The sequence below is a fragment of the Culex pipiens genome, chromosome 1 (assembly GCF_016801865.2).
Source record: "Culex pipiens pallens isolate TS chromosome 1, TS_CPP_V2, whole genome shotgun sequence".
NCBI lineage: Eukaryota > Metazoa > Arthropoda > Insecta > Diptera > Culicidae > Culex > Culex pipiens.
In genome coordinates, this window is record NC_068937.1 from 120,204,824 (window position 1) to 120,221,976 (window position 17,153).

Below are 17,153 nucleotides of genomic sequence, written 5' to 3' on the forward strand. Positions count from 1 at the left end.
AGTATTGATGTTCAATTTTAGCTCAATTCTGTTATCCTTTGATACCGTTGAATCGAGAAGCTTTGAAACCTTCAAACAAAAAGTTTCAACAATCATTGAAAAAATATATTTAAACAACTTTAGCAAAAGTTTAAATTTCAAACGCAAATGAGGCATCAAAGGTACCTGGCTCAACAATGTCAGTTGTTCAAGATCGGTATCCCTCTCTACCAAGCCCTGAAAGGCGCAAAGACCCCCTCCCACCCTGCTTACCCGCATCCAGGGATGTTCAAGGATTTCCGAGATGGTTGGTCTATTAATTGGATTCGGCGAGAGCATTTTAAGCACCAGATCCTTGCCGGTGGACGAGATGTGCTTCCACTCCTGAGTGTCGAGCTGCAAAGAAGAAGAATGGATCAGTAACGTAAAGACCAAGGTTGTTAACGATAAAATTATCTAAGTTCGATAACGGTAATTTTTCTAATGTGCAACATGGGTATCAAACGAAGCGAAATTTGGTATGCGTTTTCACTTTAGAGCAATTCCATGCCAAATAGGGAATCGGTTGTACCCGACCCTCTCCGATTTCAATGAAACTTTGTAGACATGTTATCCTTCGCTTATATAAGCCATTTTTGTGTATATGGAGCCAGTTCCACTCGATAATGACATTTGAGAAGGGCGTAAGTGTTTTAAATATTTTTGTAATTCGGAATTTAAATATTTCTGTATTTCGAAGCCGTTGCATCGTATCAAAAAAAGGTCAAAGACAAACTTGTAGGAAATTTGACGGGCTTTTCGATAAAAATACACTGAAAGAAAAAAACATCCAAATTTTATGAGATTTTTTGATTTTTAAGTTTAAAAGTCAAATTTGAGGGGAAGCCCACGATTTTTTTTTCGTTCAAAATTTTTGTGAAGATAGCCTAAGATGTTACAAAAAGACTCACGAAAAATGCAGGATGGAGCAACTCACCTAAAAAAATACAAAAATCATTTACTGAAACTGTTTTTTTGAAAAGTGCTCTAAACGTCAAAATTTTCAAAAACCGAATAAGGGAATCGATTCTCCAGACAATTTTACATAAAAGTCTCCATATTGACCATTGTCCTATGTCCAATCCTTGTGAAGTTACAGCGGTTTTAAAAATAAAAATGTTGAATAAATAGGTTTTTTGAGGGTTTTTGGCAATTTCTATAAGACAGACTTGATTTTTCAGTCTCGTAAATATTTTTACCGGAAAGCTCGTCCAATTTCCCATAAGTTTGTCTTTGACCACATTTAAATTGGATGTATGGGCTTACAGATATAAGCTAATTAACTATCCAGGTTACTATACTACACTGAAAAAATATGATGTTTTCAATTATGAGCAATGTAATTAGCTTATATCTGCAAGCTCATACATCCAATTTAAATGTTGTCAAAGACAAACTTATGGGAAATTGGACGAGCTTTCCGGTAAAAATATTTACGAGACTGAAAAATCAAGTCTGTCATATAGAAATTGCCAAAAACCATCAAAAAACCTATTTTTTCAACATTTTTATTTTTAAAACCGCTGTAACTTTACAAGGATTGGACTTAGGACAATGGTCAATATGGAGACTTTTATGTAAAATTGTCTGGAGAATCGATTCCCGTATTCGGTTTTTGAAAATTTTGACGTTTAGAGCACTTTTCAAAAAAACAGTTTCAGTAAATGATTTTTGTATTTTTTTAGGTGAGTTGCTCCATCCTGCATTTTTCGTGAGTCTTTTTGTAACATCTTAGGCTATCTTCACAAAAATTTTGAACGAAAAAAAAATCGTGGGCTCCCCCTCAAATTTGACTTTTAAACTTAAAAATCAAAAAATCTCATAAAAGTTGGGTGTTTTTTTCTTTCAGTGTATTTTTATCGAAAAGCCCGTCAAATTTCCTACAAGTTTGTCTTTGACCACTTTTTGATACGATGCAACGGCTTCGAGATACAGAAATATTTAAATTCCGAATTACAAAAATATTTAAAACACTTACGCCCTTCTCAAATGTCATTATCGTGTGGAACTGGCTCCATATACACAAAAATGGATTAAATAAGCGTAGGATAACATGTCTACAAAGTTTCATTGAAATCGGAGAGGGTCGAGAAAAAAGTACCTGAAAAATTCCTGTTTTGGGCTGGAATTGCTCTTTATTAGAATTCTTTTTAGAAAATTCTTAACTTTTACAAAATACCGTATTTTTTGAAAATACTCAAATTTGCAAAACCGGTATCAAACGAAGAGAAAATGTGTGTGCTTTTTCACTCTATAATAATTTTTAAAAAATACAAAAAATTTCACAAAATACCGCATTTTTTTGAAAATACTCGAATTTTCCAAATTACCCATGATCAAACGAATCGAAATTTGATTTGCATTTTCAATTTATTAGAGTTTTTTTCAAATTCTTATTTTTTTACACAACACAGTACTTTCCTAAAATACTCCAATTTTCTAAATAAATATCAACCTCGAGGTATCAACATACTGCAATTTTTTTTTTAATTTTAGTATTTTCGAATAACGGTATTTTGTAATTTTTTTTTTATTTTGAAAAAAACTCTTATAAAGTGAAAAAGCATACATAATTTCGCTTCGTTGGATACCCATATTGCAAATTATGCAACTTTTAGTACTTTCTTGGAAAGGGCATTGAAAATTTAACGAGATGTGTTTGAGTTAAGTCGATTTTAGAAATAATTTAAAAATGGGTTATCGACGATAATCTTTTCACCGATGGAATTATCGAAATAACGATAACGCTAGATTAACGATAGATTATCGTTATCGTCCCGACGATTACGATAACCATTATCGTTACCGTTGGACGGTAATATTTTCGACGACAATTTTATCGATTAACAACCTTGGTCGCGACGCCAGTCAAGTCTCCGCCGGCTGTCCGTCCAATTAAGGTTAAAAATTGGTCTATAAATGAGTAAGATTAGTGGGCAATGGTACGATATGCATGGAGTCATGGAGTGCATCTTATTTTTGTACTTGTGGCATAATTGTACAAAAACTACCAACTATTATGCCCACACGGAGAAAAAAGAGTTCCCAAAATCGTGAACAAGCGTTCATGAAAATGGGAACCACGAACAAAAAGTTCAAATGCCATGGTACGTTTTGCAAAATCGTTCCGTGGGATTTGAACGCTTTTTTCGTGGTTCCCATTTTCATGAACGCTTGTTCACGATTTTGGGAACTCTTTTTTCTCCGTGCAGGGTCAATTAACGATTTTTTTATGGTGTGAGTTGCTAGCATTACTCATTCGAGTTTAGCATTGATCTCTCAATAAATTTTGGTGAAACTTTCCTCTCCTCCCTGTATTTTATCAAAACACAAATGCAAAACAGTTCATTGTTTTAGGCACCTATTTCATTGTAATTTTTAAGCCCTTGTATCGAAAAGTTTTACTTTTCTGTTAGTTTTGGTAGAGAAACTAAACGTTTTAGAATGACAGGAACAGTAAGTAGTTTAATCAAAGAGTATTCGATACATGTGTTGAAAAGTTCAACTTTTCAGCACCCATTTCTATGCTTAAAAAGTAGGACTTTTGGGAACTGGTATTGAAAGGTATTGATTTTCAAAACTGTTATTTATGGTAGTTGAAATAAGCTGTTTCGTTTCTCCAGAAGGGCAGGAAAAGTTACCAGTTTAACAGCAGGATTGCAAAATAGTAGTTTATGCAACAAGTTGCAAAAATAGGATTTTTTCAGCACGAGTCGTACATTTATCCAACGAGGTTCACCGAGTTGGATAAATACGACGAGTGCTGAAAAAATCAAGTTTTGCAACGAGTTCCATACAACATTTTTTGCAATTTCGAAAAACACCCATTGAGTGAAATTTTAAGTCGAATTTTCATGTATTTTGTCAATAAATCGTTTAAATCAAAAAAATGTTGAAAAGTGTTACTTTTCGAAACAAGTGCTGAAAAGTTCAACTTTTCAGCACCCATTTCAGTGCTGAAAAGTAGAACTTTTCAGCATTTATTTTGAAAAGTGTTGCTATTCGATTCTGTTATTTTTGGTACAGAAAAGTAGGCTATTTCGTCGTTCAAGAATGACAGGAAAAGTAAGTAGTTTTACGACGGAATTGCAAAAAAATATTTTTAACACAGCTTTTTAACAAACGACTGAAATTGCGCATGTTCACAATTCGTTGCACTTTTTTTCTCGATAAATGATAAATGATGTGTCCAAAACTTGCCCATGCATTTCCCACTCATAGGAAGCATTACAAATGCAATCAAATATCATGTTTCATTGTTGGAATAACTGAAAATTTTCAGTTCCGTCAGTGGGGGTGACTATGGGTCAAAAAACGATACACCTCTAGTATTTTCTTAATAACAAAAACAATTTAAATAACATCGGAAATCTTTCATCGTAGATTTGTTCTTAGATAGTTTACTAACATTTTCCCAAAATATGGTGGATTTTGATGAACACTACCTTAAATGCCAATAGTTTTAAAATTGACCCAATCTCACCCCTTAGAGGGGGTGACATTGGGTCAAATGAAACTAAAATGATGCTCAAATACAACGATATGGTAAAAACAAGTCATCTAACAGTGTTTCTTGTTCGAGGGAATCGTATTGACATGCTACAATGTTTGAAGTGGAGATTTTCAAACATTTGGGTAGTTTTCGAGCAATTCTAACAAAAATATTAGAAAAATGATTTTTCGAGAGGTCATTTTTGGCCAAAAACGTACCCCAACTTTAGACAGCTGCCAAAATCACAGGATTTGTTCTAGGAACGAGATTTTTTCAGCGGAGTCATCTTAAGATGTCCCCTACACAACCCTTTCAACAGAATTCATTTTCATTGAGAAGAACCTGAGAAATGGTAAAATCCGTAAAAAATCACTTTGACCCAATCTCACCCCCCAGACCCAATGTCACCCCCACTGACGGTTATAAAAGTCTATCCAGATTGATTGGTCCATTCAGTATTATTACAATCATAGACTTGGTCAGTCGAAAGTAGTCCGACGAAATCATTTGCCATTTGGTGCTGCGTTAGCAATTCGTTATGAATCGGCTCGACAATGTCCTAACTAAACGGTATCGGTTCAACCAGTGCTTCCAAAAAAAAAAACAAAGCAATCCACTTTAACGACCCCCGGGTCTTTTGTGGGCTCTGTTGCAAGTTTCTGCTCATTTCTAGGCGTCCGAAGATTATGTGTGGTGAGTCACCCAAAACCTCTTTTACGCTAATGAACCGACGTTTTACTTCCCCATCCGATAAAAGGCCAAGTGTAAAAAAAAATCGTCAAAAATTTCTCGGAGGCAGTTGTATTAGAAAATAAAGTTGGAAAATTGGATGTTTTCGGTCGCAGAAATCACAGATTTGTTCAAATAAAAAAAATCAAATTATTCGCTCTACAGCATTGCCTTGGCGTTCTCGATTGCGAGATTCCTACTCGAAACTAGGTGTCCGAAGGCTTGATTTTTGAGGAAATTGCAAACCTCTTTTTACACCTTAGCTTGTTCAAATCAAGTTCTGCAAAATTTTGAGTTATGTCCGAGTACCATTGAGTTGATGTTACCGTTCCAACTTTTTTGGGAGGCTTGTGTCTTCGTGTAAGTTGGTCATGCGTTGGGCGCATAATGATGTTTAGTAAAGTACTTCAAAAGTCACCTAATGACCAGTTAAATGCTACCTGAAGCATAAAAATCCGTTGAGAATCCGCTGAGATATGGCCATTTCCTTAGAAAAAGGTCCCGGATCAAGTTCCTGATATGGCTTTTCGGACACATTATTTGAAGAATCTTCAATTCTGGCCGCTTTCGGAGCTTCTCAGAAGATCCCCCAGGGAACCGGTAATAACGGCCATTTGCATGTTTTGTTCAAACCACGTCTGTATAGGCCACAAGGTGACCACTATCCGAATCAAGGCTATAAGGTGCATTTGAACAGTTTCACTCATCATTCAGAGAACTCGGTCTATTTTTTCTATAGTTACCGGTGAAATGATATTCAAATGTTTTTTTTTTTTGCCAACACAACTGTATAACAACATAACAAACTGTATTAAAATACAGACCAACACACGAACGATTGGGAGCAATAAAAAAAAACAATTCCGGTACTCACCATGACCCGGCCCCGCGCGATGGCCTCCTGCAGCCGCTTGCCGGAGCCCTGGAACGGGAGCCGACCGGACAGCAGCACGTGCAGCATCACGCCGGCACCCCAGACGTCACACGCTTTGCCGTAGATCCGCCGGGACACGACCTCCGGCGAGATGTAGTGTGGACAGCCGACGCGACCTGAAAGTAAACAGTTGAAGACCTTGTTTGAGCTGTTTCAATCTGGAATGATGATCAATATATGCAACAAAGAAGATGTTTCATTTAACAAACTGAGTTTAATCAATAAGACAGCGAAATCGGATTCAAAGTTGAAACTTTCAGAACACATTTATAAACTCACAAGACTCGAAAGCCAACTCCCTGATGATGCCTCGTCAAGTTGCGGACAACCGCTGAGTTGATTCCATTGAAAATGTGCAAATATCATTCTGTGCCAAAATACGAAATCCTGGTATCTTTCCCTAGTCCTAATTCCACAGGATAATGGGCTACGGTCTTTTCTTTCCCGCCTCGTCCCACAATCGAAAATTTTCGGGAATAAATTATGCAAATTTGATTGCCCCCTTCCCCCCTCTAGTACGAAAACGTCTTGGTCAGTCTTTTGCGTTGACGCGTCCCAAAATCGGTTCCAAATCGGTGACGATAACTGGGTGCCAAGTGGCATCGTCTGCCGTCATCACCCCTGCTTCCTGTGAGTGATGACGAGGTGCCAAATGACGGTGACCCGAAGGAAGGTGGGGGTGGTTGTTTAAGTTTACTGGCCCCAAACCGGAAGAATGTGGCCAGTGTGGTCCGTTGTTGAAGGAGAGACAGAGAGGAATGTCGTAAAAAGGACTAGTAACGTAAAGTGAAGAAATGAATATACAAAGATAATGTTTTAAGAATGAAAATCGATGGCGATATTTTCCTTTGTTGAAAGGCACAATATTGAAACAAAAACATGGTTTTGAATGTTTGGGTTTTAAGTTCGAATTCACTGCTTCTTGATGATACGAAAGTTCACAGCCATGGGATTGTCTTTTGTCGACTTGCCTTCCGAGCTTTGATGATATTATGTGGGTTAACTCAAATAAGAAGATTTACACCTCGGAACCATTCAACGAGAAAATAAAACTTCAGGCAAAGTAACGTTCAAATTTTGCCTAAAACTAATGCTCATTCTGTTAAAACAAAAGCACTTGTTTTCTACTCATGGTCCCCTAATCGCCGGTAAGACTCATTACAATTTGCTCCCCTCCCCCATCAAGCCTGCACTCATAGCTACGGAAATTATTTCGCAGTATTTATTTCGACGACAAAGCGATTATTCATGATCCCAGCCGAGGGCTGAGCTTGCGCCTGGAAAATTTATCACTTTCCCGCTTTCCATGAATGGTTTCACCCTCCAGCCAGCCACTTCAATCAGTAGAAAATGCTCAGTCGAAAAATTGAATGCAAAAAAAAAATCAACAAGGCGAAGGGAAATTTTCAACTTTCTCCCGGCAATAAGTTGCGAACGGTGGTGTGCGAGCGCGCTCAATCTTCCTCAAGAATTTTTCCTTACGAGAAAACTGATGGCTTCCTGGAGGAGTTTTGTCCTTTACGAGTTTAAAAAAGTACTGAAATCCCTACAAATTCAAATACTTTGTACAACAACAGTGAAAAAAATCATAGCAATATTTCATTTTCAAATCAGTATGAATTATAATTTCACATTACAAGTCTCCATACAATTTTGGCAGTTGTCACAAAATGGCTTATTTGGTGGCTACCAAAAAGTTTGAGCTAAATAAAAACGTTACTTAATCCACCTTAAGGTGGTTGGTGCCTTCCTCGCATTCATGTTGTATTTTAGGTGGTATTTACAAATTAATTTAAGAGTCAAAAAAGCAAAAAGACCCGGCCTTTGAGGTTATGCAAAAATCACCCTTTTTTGTAGCTACAAAAAAACTTTTTCTTGGCATAACTTTAAAAGTACTTCACTAAACAGAATAAAATTTAATAGGGTCTTACGGGACCTCAAAACGAACAGAATAAGGCGGATACGGCCAAAATAGGTACAGCCAGTTCTAGAAAAATCGTTGGAAAAAAAAATCATGTCTACACACATCCCCACATACATTTGTTCAAAATTTCAGTTCAAAATTCTGAGTCGATAGGTATACGTGAAGGTATATCTAGAAGTCGTATTTAAGAAATTCATTTTTCGAGTGATTTTATAGCCTTGCCTCAGTGAGGTGAGGAAGGCAAAAATACAAATAAAATTCATTCTTGAAATTCGGGGAGAATTGCTCAAATGGAATCACCATCTGATCCCAACGCTTTTAAATTGACACATTTTCTCAAAGTCTACCTTGTATACATGGTTAGATAGTTTTCTTTTATTACATAACGCAGTTGGGGGAGAGGGGGTCAAAGGCCGTGTTACGCTCCAAACATTTTTTTTAAATTTGTATGGAAATATTGAAACGAGGGCTGAAAAGCAGCCCAAAAATCTATTTTCTTAAAATAAAAGTAAAAAAAGAGCGCTACCTTACTAAGGAGACCCATTTTAATCAATAATGATATCAAATTCGAATTTTAAAAATAAGTTTTTTGCAATTCCACTGTGAAACTGTCAACTTTTCCTGCCCTTCTGGGAAAACGAAACGGCCTACTTTTCCCTACCAAAAATAACAAAATGGAAAATTAATACCTTTCAATAACAGTGCTGAAAAGTTCTACTTTTCAGCACTGAAATGGGTGCTGAAAAGTTGAACTTTTCAGCACTAGTATCGAAAAGACATTTTTCAATATTGCCCGGGCAGACGGTAATAACAAAATTAATAATATTTCAATAACAAATCCTGTTAAAATAACAAAAAGTGTTATTATTTTATCCTGAAGTTCAACCTCAAGAAGAAAAAATAATAACAGTTTCTGATAAAATAACAAAATTTGGTATTGAAGTGATATTATATTGAAAATGTTTAATAACACGTAATAATAATAAGAGGAAATGTTGTACATTTCAAAAACTCTCCTAATAACAAAATTTGTTATTCGTTCGGTATACTGACTTAGAAATAAAATTACCATAAATCGCACAAATGGAAAAGTTTCTAAGTGTCCATAACACAATCTGTTCTTATTTTTTTCTTTTGTTAAAAATGTTTAAATCTTTGGGATAATTTTGTCTAATTTCGTCGGGGTCATTATTTTGGCCATGAAATGGGGTCCTTAAGCTAAAATTATTCTAAAAAGTTGAAATTTTGAAAGATGATTTTTTTAATTATTTGATATTCCCCCTAAGGGACTTTGCTAAAATTGGCTAGAACTATGGGATAATTTTGACCAATTTCGTCGGGGTCATTATTTTGGCCATGAAATGGAGTCCTTAAGCTAAAATTATTCTAAAAAGTTGAAATTTTGAAAGTTGATTTTTTTTTAAATTATTTGATATACCCCCTAAAGGACTTTGTTTAAAATGGTTAGAACTTTGGGATAGTTTTGACCAATTTCGTCAGGGTCATTATTTTGGCCATGAAATGGGGTCCTTAAGCTTAAATTATTCTAAAAAGTTGAAATTTTGAAAGTTGATTTTTTTAATTTTTTGATATACCCCCTAAGGGACTTTGCTAAAATTGGCTAGAACTATGGTATAATTTTGACCAATTTCGTCAGGGTCATTGAAATGGGGTCCTTAAGCTAAAATTACTCTCAAAAGTTGAAATTTTGAAAGTTGATTTTTTTAATTATTTGATATACCCCCTAAGGGATTTTACTAAAATTGGTTAGAACTATGAAATAATTTTGACCAATTTTATCGGGGTCATTTATTTCACCATAAAATGAGGTTTCCAGCAAAAATTAATCCGATAAAATTAACTTTTGAGAGTTTATTTTTTTTTTTTAATTTTGTTACATTCCCTAACGGAATTGATTTATTTATTGAGAATTTTTGAAGTGTGAATAACAAAAACTGTTATTATTTTCACAGAGCCAGGAAGTCGGAGCTGACGTTGAAGTTCGAGCTGGAGTGAGACCTCGGAGACTGCATCGGATTCAGCAAATTTTCAGCAAATTTTACTTGGAGTCGGAATCCGTGAAGTCGGGTATTTTTAGAGAGCTGAAGTCGTCGTTGACGTCATATCGTGCATCCAGAGTCGGAGTTGTCTTCAAAGTATTGATTCAAAGTCGCTTGGAGGTACCCGACTCTGCAGCCCTGACTAGTACAGAGGAGTTATGGCAACTGCAGGTTTATTTGCAAATTACAAATAAACCAAAACAATAACTTTTTTTGTTATGGAGACATACCAGTTCAATAACATTTTTTGTTATTATGCTGCTCCGCCTCTCCGCACAAAATAACAAATCTTGTTATTCCTTCATGATTCCTTCTGCGTTATTGGTTTGTTATTGCAATAACAACATAATAACAGTTTAAGTTATTCTTCGAACAAATCTTTGTTATTGATTTTTGTTATTTTAACAACTAATCCGATCATCCCAATTACATAATTCGATCTTCTCACAATATCAAAAACTGACCTTCCCAAGTTATTTCCGTCTGCTCGGGTGTTTTGTTTTGAACGATGAATTTACTAAACACATGAATGTTTGACATAAAATTCCATTAAATAAGCGTTTTTCGGAATTGCAAAAAAATGTATAAGCAACTCGTTGCAAACCTTGATTTTTTCAGCACTTGTCGTATTTATCCAACTCGGTGAACCTCGTTGGATAAATGTACGACACGTGCTGAAAAAATCTTCTTTTTGCAACTTGTTCCATAAACTGATATTTTGCAATTCCGTCGTGAAACTACTTACTTTTCCTGTCATTCTTGAACGACGAAATAGCCTACTTTTCTGTACCAAAAATAACAGAATCGAATAACAACACTTTTCAAAATAAATGCTGAAAAGTTGAATTTTTCAGCACTTGTTTCGAAAAGTAACACTTTTCAACATTTTTTGATTTAAACGATTTATTGACAAAATACATGAAAATTCGACTTTAAATGTCACTCAATGAGTGTTTTTCGGAATTGCAAAAAATGTTGTATGGAACTCGTTGCAAAACTTGATTTTTTCAGCACTCTTCGTATTTATCCGACTCGGTGAACCTCGTTGGATAAATGTACGACTCGTGCTGAAAAAATCCTCTTTTTGCAACTTGTTGCATAAACTACTATTCAAAAATAAAAAATAAACGAACGTGAGCAGAACGATTATAAATTTATGAACACGCAAAAGCACGCATATCAAACTTGTACGAATAGTCACGATTAACAGCACATTAACACACAAAAACCTTTGGAATTTAAACCCAGCACACTCGGAGAGGCACGGTTAGCACAAGACCGTTGAAGAATGAGTAGCAAGGGCAACATATTTTTGCATGTAATATTACATATAACTTCATGGAACATTTATCTTACACCCTTTCACACGCAGTCATCGTTTGGTGAATTTACAATATTGTTCAGTTTATATGGTATGAAAATTCTACTAGGTGAATAGACCCAAGTATTTTTTTTTTTGTTGCGAGAAAAATCGCTCAAATGACTTCGCCTGTATCACCAAATGTGTGAGAGCCAAGTGTGACTTTCGCCTCTGGCAACAGTCGGTGATGACGAGCAATCAAACTTACTTTTGGAAGAGGAAAGTACGTCGAAAAATAAAATCACTCTGAAACGATTTGAGTGATTTCGTTTTCCAAACGCGCACAAAACAACAAACAGACATTAGAGCAGAACGAACGAATTATTACTGGAATTTGCTGGAACGGAAGCTGAGAAGCTCGGTGAGCATTCATGGGAGAAAACGGAAAAGTTTTATGCTTTATGTTTGGGGAAAGGAGGGGGATGATGTTGTTTATCATGAGGTCGATTGAGAAAGCATAATAATAAGTTTCTTTTTTCATACTTTTTATTAACAAAGTTTTTAGTAATGTTATGAAACTTTTGGATAAAATCGCAAACTTTTGAATATCATTCAAGAAGGGGATGTTTGTCTTTCAACCTCCAAGTAATTTAAATAAAACACTTTTAATTTTCTGTTTAGCGCCAAAACTTCACTGTGACAGACCGTACCGAGCAAGCCATGTCGCGGAGATTCCCAGCTTGGCTCAAACTGTCAGGCAAAGGGAAAAAGTTTGAAAAACTTTCCGATGTTCAACTTAATTCAACTTTGGACCAACGCACTGCTTCACCGGCAGCGATCGCCCTCGAAACGCTGAATGATCCCGTCAAATTAAACTCCCAAGAAGCACAAACCGTGGCGTGCCCCGTCCAAGAAATGCAGCAAATGCTCGAGTTTCTAGGCACGATGGACCAATTTAGGGCCGAAAGTGATGTCCAGCACAAGGTCCAAACCGAGCAGCTGAAGCTGTTTTTGGACGCGTTTTTAGTTTGCACTGAATCGCTGAAACTGCACAATAGTAAAAGGTATTATAACTGATCTGTTATGATTTACATTGGCAATAATAAATATTTTCACAGAGAAAAAGACCTTCAAAATATGCTCTCAACTATTAAGCATTTGGAGTTTCGAAGTCACCAGCACAGGCAAACTATTGCGAGGTTGAAACAGAAACATCGTCACTATGAGCAACAGATCAAGAAAATTCAGCGAAAAATACAGCAGTACCAGTACTGGAACAAAGAGTTGAGAGAATCGTCATCCAAATTACAGCGAAATAAATTTAGGATGTTTTACTGACGAAAAGGTGAGTCTACCAAAGAATACCTTAAAGAAACAAAAACGTTTACTAAATCAAACTTCAAAAATGTCGATTTGTGCAATTAGCAACAATTTTATCTCACAACTTAGCAATTCCATACCTCACATACTTTCAATTTTCAATAAACCATCGGTTAGGGACGAACTTGGGACGAACCAAAACTTCACGCTAAAACAAATAAAACCTAGACCAGCAACCGTCTAGTCTGGTAACGTTATCCGACCTTCCAGGAAGCCACTCTCGAGTATCCAGCGCTTGAATGTTTACGAAAAACAACTCCAACTCAAAGCTGCGCGGTGGGGTGGGAAAAACTTTTCTCAAGCAAAAACGAACTTTCCCCGGCAAAAACAAAAAAAAAACAACTTCTTCTGCGTGAAAGCGAAAGTTTTCATTCTGTGTCAGGAGGGGTGTAGAGAATGCTTGGATATTCTACCTAATTTATTTAAAAGGGTAAACTTTTGAACGCCGCATCCTCACTCGGGTTGATGATCGATTTTGATTTGTTTTTTTTTTCACAAAATTTTCTCTAAATTTTGTTGTTTTTTTTTCTTTTTCCAAAGAAACTAAGAACCGAAACTCACTGTAATAATCAGAGTTTTATTGATGGATCATATTTATCTTTATAGGGTTAGAAGAGATATTACCGTTCTCGATGCAGGGGTGGGCCTGGGGAGGAAAATTCCGGGAAAAAAATCCTGCCACGGATGCCAGCCGGTGCTGCGGTGTGAAGCTGATTCCTATCACTCTATAAATCTTACCCTCTGGTTCACATCGAAACGTGAAAGGTAACAAAAACGAGGCTTTTCCGGATTTTGCGGGGTGGACCTATCTCTAGGTATAACGATACGAGCCATTTGCACGATTACATCAATGTGAGTGCGTGTGTGTATTTCGTGGAAAAAAAATATCAGAAAGAGCTCCTTTTAAGGCCCATGCCATTTTCACAGGTATTGTGTTCGAATATAGTCATAACCTCTTATCGCCGGTAGGCTTTTAGTTGGCAAAAGTCCTGGTCTCGGATAGCTGCCTGTCTGTTTGGTAGCTAGAGATATGCTTTATGCCGAATTTGAGTTAGGTGAAAGCTGTCAGGTTTTAAAATGAAACAGTGCAATTTTTAAAAGAGTCCAATAATTTTTTTTTTATTTTTTTTATTTTTTTTGCTTTTTTGTGTTTTTGAATACCCTTGGCTCAAGATTAAACATGAATAAAATTATGAAAAATCAACAAGCGCTCATACGAATTGTAAGTAAAGCTGGGTTAACTATACATTCCTAAACTCTAGTCAAATTCGTCGATATCGTTTTTTTAATGTTACGTCATAATTACGACTAGTACTGAAAATTCAAGTTTTACAACGACTTGAGCACAACAGTCTTTGCAATTCCTGAAAACACCCTTTGAATTGGATTTTCCTACAGTCGAGATAAGAATCAAACTGTAAAAAGAAAGGTATCACTTTTCGATACACGTGCTAAAAAAAGATAAACTAAAAATATAAATATTTGAAATAACAAGCCATAATCTCAACACTTGAATGCAAAAAGTATTTTAAAATGCATTTTACACTAGTTCAGTTGTTTTGCAATCAAAAGTTTTCAAAAAAAATAAGATTTGAAGAAAACATCGAAAATTCTCAAAAATTCAAGAGATTTCCAAACCAACCAAAACATGCACGGAGAAAAAAGAGTTCCCAAAATCGTGAACACCCGTTCACGAAATTGGGAACCACGAACAAAGTGTTCAAATTCCATGGTACGTTTTTGAAAATCGTACCATGGCATTTGAACACTTTGTTCGTGGTTCCCAATTTCATGAACGGGTGTTCAAAAATTTTGGGAACTCTTTTTTCTCCGTGTGGTAAAAATGATTCTAAACGCAAAGGAATGCATTTTAAACTGAGTTCAGCTGATCGCAATTAAATTTGCATTGAAATTTTGATGTTTTTTGAAATTAAAATTTGTACATAAAATATATATATATATATATTTTTTATATTTTTTATATCATTAAATTCCCCAAGTTTATCATGTTTTAAATTGAAAATAACGATTTTCTGGATCAATATCAATATATAACATTATTGATGGGACCCTTAACTATGATTTGTAATGAAATACGAGGCAATTTGAATTGATTTTACAATGTTTTAGAACAAAATATGATATGAGCAACTCTCTGCGAAATCTGCCGATTTCGACCATTTTTATTTTTTGTATTTTTTTTTATTTGGCTCAAACTTTGTTCGGGCCTTCCCTATGACCAACTTAGCTATTTTGTGTCATTGGTTCACCCATACAAGTTTCCATACAATTTTGGCTGCTGTCCATACTAAAATGGAATGTAAATATTCAAACAGCTGTAACTTTTGAGTGAATTTTCTGATCAATTTGGTGTCTCTGGCAAAGTTGTAGGTATTGTTGAGGACTTTTGAGAAAAAATAGGTACACGGAAAAAAATTCGAAATCGAGAGAGATCGAAAACCCGCAATTTTTGAGCCATAGAGAAACATGGTCAAAAAATCTGCCGCCGAGTTATAATTTTTTGAAAAAATAGTGATTTTTGGAAAAAATCTAAATTTTATGCAAAAACAAATTTGACGTAATTTTTCAATGTGAAGTTGAATTTGCAATCGAAAAGTTCTTAACATAATTTTTGATAAAGGGCTCTGTTTTCAAAATAAAGCCACCGAAAATTTGATTTTAGCGAAATATTTGCAGTTTTCCGATTTTTAAAAATAGTGACCATAAGTGACCATTTCTAAAATTATTTTTTTTCAAGTTCAGAAAATTTTCTAGAAAATTGTCTACGAGACATTGAAGATTGGACCTCTGGTTGCCGAGATACAGCCACTTTAAGAAAAAGAAACACGAAAATTGAAGTTTTCTAAGTCTCACTCAAGCAACCCACCATTTTCTAATGTCGATATCTCAGCAACTAATGGTCCGATTTTCAATATTGATAATGCATGAAACATTCGTGAAATTTTCCGATCTTCTAGAAAAAAATATATTGAAAGTTTTTAAATCAAGGCTAGCATTTTAAATGGGCGTAATATTGAATGTTTGGTCCTTTTAAAAAAAATCCCAAATTATTTTTTTCGAAAAGTTCGGAATATTTCACGAATGTTTCATGTTTTAACATTGAAAATCGGACTATTAGTTTCTGATATATCGACATTAGAAATTGGAGGGTTGTTTTTGTAAGACTCAAAACACTTCAATTTTCCTGTATCTTTTTTCTTTAAGCCGTTATATCTCAGCAACCCGAGGTCAAATCTACAATATCTCTTAGACAATTTTTTAGCAAATTTTCTGAATTTTTCAAAATGAAATGGTCACTCATGGTCCCTGTTTTAAAAATCGAAAAACTGCAAATATTTAGCTAAAATCAAACTTTCGGTGGCTATATCTTGAAAACAGAGCCATTTATCAAAAAATAAAGTCAAATTTGTTTTTGCGTGAAATTTCGAGTTTTTTTTCCCAAAAATTACTATTTTTTCAATTTTTTTTAAATTGGTGGCAGATTTTTTGACCATGTTTCTCTGTGGCTCAAAAGTTTGCGGGAAAATAAAAAAAATACGTATTTTGGGAAATTGAGTTTTTGGGAAAAAAAAAGTTGATTAAAAATCCGCAATTTTTTTCCATGTACCTATTTTTTTCTCAATAGTCCTCAACAATACCTACAACTTTGCCGAAGACACCAAATTGATCAGAAAATTCACTCAAAAGTTACAGCTGTTTGAATATTTACGTACCATTTTTGTATGGACAGCTGCCAAAATTTTATGGAGACTTGTATGGGTGAACCAATGACACACAATAGCTTATTTGGTCATAGGGAAGGCCCACACAAAGTTTGAGCCAAATAAAAAAATACAAACAAAATCCATTTCCGGTTTTCGTAGAGAATTGTTCGATATTATCTTTGAAAACAGGTAATTTTTCAGTAAATCACAAATCAAAAGTTCCGGTGAAATTTGGGTGAGCCTGACGGTTTACGCCACATCGCTTACCACTAATAACAAAAATGGCTTTTTTGCAATTCCATGAGCATGAGCATGAGAGACCACCCATGGTTGTCCTTCTCCGTTGCTGAACAGGACCGTAATATCCTATCAATACAACCGGTCATACGCTTTAACGATCTAATGGTGTTTCCCTTATCAACAGCATGTATGAATGCGCCGAAAAGATAAAACACCATGATTGCTAAAACTAGATCAGTTGCGAATAGGTAACAGTCATTGGCCACCATCGGCGCCCGCCATGTCAATTTGTAGATCTCGATTTTAAGGGACGGGAATGTTAGTTAGCGCAGGTTGCTACTAGGGCAGCTG

The 17,153-nt window shown here is 35.4% G+C and overlaps 1 protein-coding gene across 13 annotated transcripts in view; it reads right to left on the bottom strand.

The window, feature by feature from the left end:
- Window positions 1–17,153, bottom strand: part of LOC120423960 (peripheral plasma membrane protein CASK) — a 539,239-nt gene that overhangs the window by 411,218 nt on the left and 110,868 nt on the right. For all 13 annotated transcript variants that reach the window (XM_052709491.1, XM_052709518.1, XM_052709502.1 and 10 more), the window contains 2 exons: window positions 6,114–6,289; window positions 253–375 (listed from right to left, as the gene is read on the bottom strand). In XM_052709491.1, coding sequence (XP_052565451.1) covers window positions 253–375; window positions 6,114–6,289 — 299 coding nt within the window. The remainder of the gene's footprint in view (window positions 1–252; window positions 376–6,113; window positions 6,290–17,153) is intronic.